The sequence below is a fragment of the Poecilia latipinna genome, unplaced genomic scaffold (genome assembly GCF_001443285.1).
Source record: "Poecilia latipinna isolate Pla-1442-1.1 unplaced genomic scaffold, P_latipinna-1.0 Scaffold2770, whole genome shotgun sequence".
NCBI classification, from domain to species: Eukaryota; Metazoa; Chordata; class Actinopteri; order Cyprinodontiformes; family Poeciliidae; genus Poecilia; species Poecilia latipinna.
Window position 1 is genome coordinate 47,780 of NW_015115386.1, and position 3,703 is coordinate 51,482.

The 3,703-nt window shown below is 53.9% G+C and overlaps 1 protein-coding gene across 3 annotated transcripts in view; it reads left to right on the plus strand.

Moving 5' to 3' along the window:
- fktn (fukutin) overlaps nucleotides 1–3,454 on the plus strand; it is a 7,398-nt gene extending 3,944 nt beyond the window's left edge. The window contains exons 2-10 of one of the 3 annotated variants that reach the window (XM_015021385.1): nucleotides 1,297–1,356; nucleotides 1,424–1,624; nucleotides 1,701–1,847; nucleotides 1,919–2,049; nucleotides 2,127–2,259; nucleotides 2,323–2,452; nucleotides 2,531–2,664; nucleotides 2,738–2,867; nucleotides 3,178–3,266. In XM_015021385.1, the coding sequence (XP_014876871.1) occupies nucleotides 1,297–1,356; nucleotides 1,424–1,624; nucleotides 1,701–1,847; nucleotides 1,919–2,049; nucleotides 2,127–2,259; nucleotides 2,323–2,452; nucleotides 2,531–2,664; nucleotides 2,738–2,867; nucleotides 3,178–3,221 (1,110 nt within the window). In that variant the 3' untranslated portion in view covers nucleotides 3,222–3,266. Of the gene's footprint in view, nucleotides 1–1,296; nucleotides 1,357–1,423; nucleotides 1,625–1,700; nucleotides 1,848–1,918; nucleotides 2,050–2,126; nucleotides 2,260–2,322; nucleotides 2,453–2,530; nucleotides 2,665–2,737; nucleotides 2,868–3,177 lie in introns of all 3 variants that reach the window. The other 2 variants (XM_015021383.1, XM_015021384.1) reach the window with 2 other exon arrangements.
- The last annotated feature ends 249 nt before the right edge of the window (nucleotides 3,455–3,703 follow it).

A 3,703-nucleotide genomic window follows, 5' to 3' on the forward strand; every position in this document is an offset into this window, starting at 1 on the left:
AACTTTTCTGGAATCCAGTTTGTATTTATATAAAAGCTGATTTATCACACCGACTTCTCTGAATCCCATCTGTCATCCTGCAACAACACAACCTGAAATGAAAACATGAGACTCGCTGTCTTTGTTTCTCCTCATGTGAAGGAGGCGCTGTTAGTACATGAGACTGCCACAATAAAAGCATGAACAGTCTCCAAACCAATGATGGAAATCAAAGCGGTCTCTGCCTTCACTGCTGAGGCTCTAAAAAACATTTTAGGTTTATTTGTAATTTAAAGGAAAATAGACTTTGGAAAAACAAACTCTTTCTCTCACCAGTAGACGGACGACATAAACCAGGGGTCCCCAAACTTTTTCCTGCGAGGGCCACATAGCTGTTCCTTTCTCTGGTCGGGGCCGGTCTTAGTTTTTGGAGACAGAAACATTAGCTGTTCTGGGGGGGGACGACGACGACACATTCGCGCTTTTAGATAGATTTTTACCCAGAATGCAAATGGAAAAAACCGTTAGTGAAACGGTGACTGGGACTGACGAGTATATATTCCATTGAGGGAAACTAAGTTTCATATCTGCTCAAGAGCCCCCTGGTGGTTGAAGAAAAATCCACATATAAACCAGAAAATACAATATATGAAAAAAAAAAACACTGAATGCTCTCTGGTATGAGGAGGCGGGCCGGATCCAGCATTGTTCAGGGGGCCGGACCAAATGACGTGGCGAGCCGGATCCGGCCCGCAGGCCGTAGTTTGGGGACCCCTGACATAAATCATTTACTTAAAGATGCAGTTGGTCAGCGAGGGGCTCTGCGCCGCAGCCTGCCATGAATACTGTTTCCATTCATTATGGCACAATCATTGGTAAGCTAGCTGTAGCGTCACACCAAATAAACTGTTGTTTACATGCAGTACCTCACAGACCACTAGGGGGCGCCCACGGACCAGAGGCAGGTTGAGAACTGGCCTGGAAATCCGACCCAAAAGAAACCAGCAGAACCAAATGGACAGGCTGAGGAGTCCTGGGATGGCCTAGTCAAAGCTCAGATCATTTTAATTGAACCCTTTACTGTAACAAGTGAACAACCCAAATTCTGACCCAGTTACTGAACAAGGACCCAAACGGATTGGCAGCAGGAAGTCCTAGCTCTGTAACTGAGTCACTCCTGGTTCTGGTGCAGAACCATAGTCGAACCTTTGCCAGAGGACTGTGAGTGAGGTTCTGGACCCTCAAATGGATTCTGTTCAGTCAGACCTGGACTGATCATCAACCAGACCTGGACTAACAGTTCTGTGTGTTCTGCAGGAACCGGGCCTCCACCTGCTGGACCCTGCAGGTCACGTGATGTCCAGCCAGGTCCAATGGGTGAGTCAGAACCGGCAACCACCCGGTCCAGCTCCGACTGAGCCTGACCCGGTTCCTCTGTCTGCAGCAGAACCTGAAGAAGTTCTTGGCGCTGGCCCAGTTCTTCCGGCTGCCGCTGTTCCTGGCCGACAGCGCCGCGCTTGCTCTGCTTTCCCAGGATGCTTTGCGGCAGCGGGACCGGGCGATGCGCGAGCCGCACTGCAGCTTCCTGTGCGCCGGCCGGCCAATCACGTCCTTCGCCCTGCCGGCCAGCCAATGGCAGCTCAGCGTGAGTGCACCGCCGTCAGGCTCTGGCTTCCTGCTGGAGAACACGGCTTCCTGGTAACGCCTCCGTCTCTGTGCAGCCTGGCTTCCTATTGGCTGCTGAGCAGAAGGGCTTCCAGCTGCTGGAGGTGAGAGGTCGCGACCCCCGACTGGCCAGCCTGGACACCCTGTCGGGAGAAGAGATCCCGCTGCACTTCCTGTTCCGTCTCCACGGTTACATCATCCATGTGGGTCCAGGTGCTGCCGGTTCTGGTTCTGGAAGGTGTTGGGCTGCTGCAGTACCTGTCCTTCTCTGCAGGTGGTGCTGCTGTACGAGCGCAGCGGGGGCTACCTGTGGCACGGCGCCCTGCGCCTCAAGGCCACTGCTGACCCGTCCTTTGCCCCCTTCAGGCTGCTGGACTATGGGCGCCACGCCGGGGCCTACGACAGGTCAGCGCCTCCTGGTGGGGGTCATGTTACTGTTACGTCACCTGGATGTGACATCACGTTTGTGTCGCCCCCTGCAGGCCGGAGCTGCTGCTGACAGTCGTAGACGGCCTGGACGTTCGCGTCCCGCGTAACATTTCCCGCTTCCTGGTGCAGCGGCAGGAGGCCCGGTTCCTGGAGTGCCGTTACCATGACGCCCGCAGCTTCCTGCAGGTAGGTTTGTCTGAGGTGAGCTAGGTGTGGAGTCATGTGACCTCTCTCTCTCTCTGTGTGCAGCTCTACCCAGACGACTCGTCTGCGGCGGCGGTGGAGTTCCGGAGGAAAGCGAAGGTACTGCTGAGGCTAGCGGCGCAGACCCTGGGCCGGCTGGACATCCCGTTCTGGATCAGCAGCGGCACCTGTCTAGGTAACGCCAGTTCCTGCCCCCATCAGAACCACTGGGCTGGCCGCATCACCTTTCCTCTGGTTCTGCCGCCCCCTGCAGGATGGTACCGGCAGTGCGGCGTCATCTCCTACAGTCGGGACGTCGACATCGGGATCTTCATCTCTGACTTCCGGCCCCAAATCACGACGGCGTTCCGCGATGCCGGGATGTCGCTCAAACACCAGTTCGGAAAGGTCCTGGTTCTGTTCTCCGTCGGACCCGGTCGGTTGGGTTTAGACTGAAGAGTGGTCTGCTTTTATTTTGAAGGGCAGGTGGAGGACAGTCTGGAGCTGTCCTTTCTGGGCGAGGACGTCAAACTGGACATTTTCTTCTTCTACAGAGATGGAGACGTCGTGTGGAACGGAGGAACGCAGGCAAAGAGCGGCAGGAAGTTCAAGTAAGAGTTCTACTTTCTGTTTGTCTCCATGTCCATCTATCAGAACCAGCCTGATCCAGAACCAGAACCACCTGGTCCAGGATCTCAAATCAGAACAGTATGTGTGATGTATGTGAAGGTTTAACTACAGCTACCTTAAAAGCCTGTGGTTCTGATCCATTTACTAAGCAGAGATTAATCATGTCAGCAGTAGTTCATATTCACCAGGGGTGGCGCCCCCTGGTGGCGCAGCTCTCTCTGCCGTCCGCCATCTTCTTCTTCTCTGGTCTTGTTTGCCTGAATGTGAATAATATTTCTTTTTCTTCTCCAGGTATGTCTTCCCTTCATTCTCCCTGTGCTGGGCAGAGCTCCTAGAGGTCAAAGTTCGAGTTCCATGTGAAACGCTGGACTACGTGATGGCGAACTACGGCGGCACCTGGAGCGTCCCCGTGAAGAGCTGGGACTGGAAGTCGTCGCCTAGCAACGTGATAGAAAATGGGGTGTGGCCTGTAGCGGAGTGGGCGGGGCTTATCCAGGTGTACTGAGCAGCTGCTACTTTTTTACATCCTGTCTGTCAAACAGGTTTAATAAAACTCTGTTGGGGAACCAGCGCCTCCTGCTGCTCATTATTATTATGACAGTTAGGTTCCACCAATCAGGGAGCACCTCCAGCTCTGACCTCATCCGTCCTCCGTTCACGCTGAGGCGTGTTGGGCCCGGTTCTCAGAACCTTATGGGTTACTTTTCCGGATCCCAACGAGTTCAGAACTAATCAGAAAGTTCTGGACCTTCAACAGAACCCTCTGATTCTGCCACACAACAAGGGTGGGACTTACAGAGCAAAGAGGTTCTGGTAC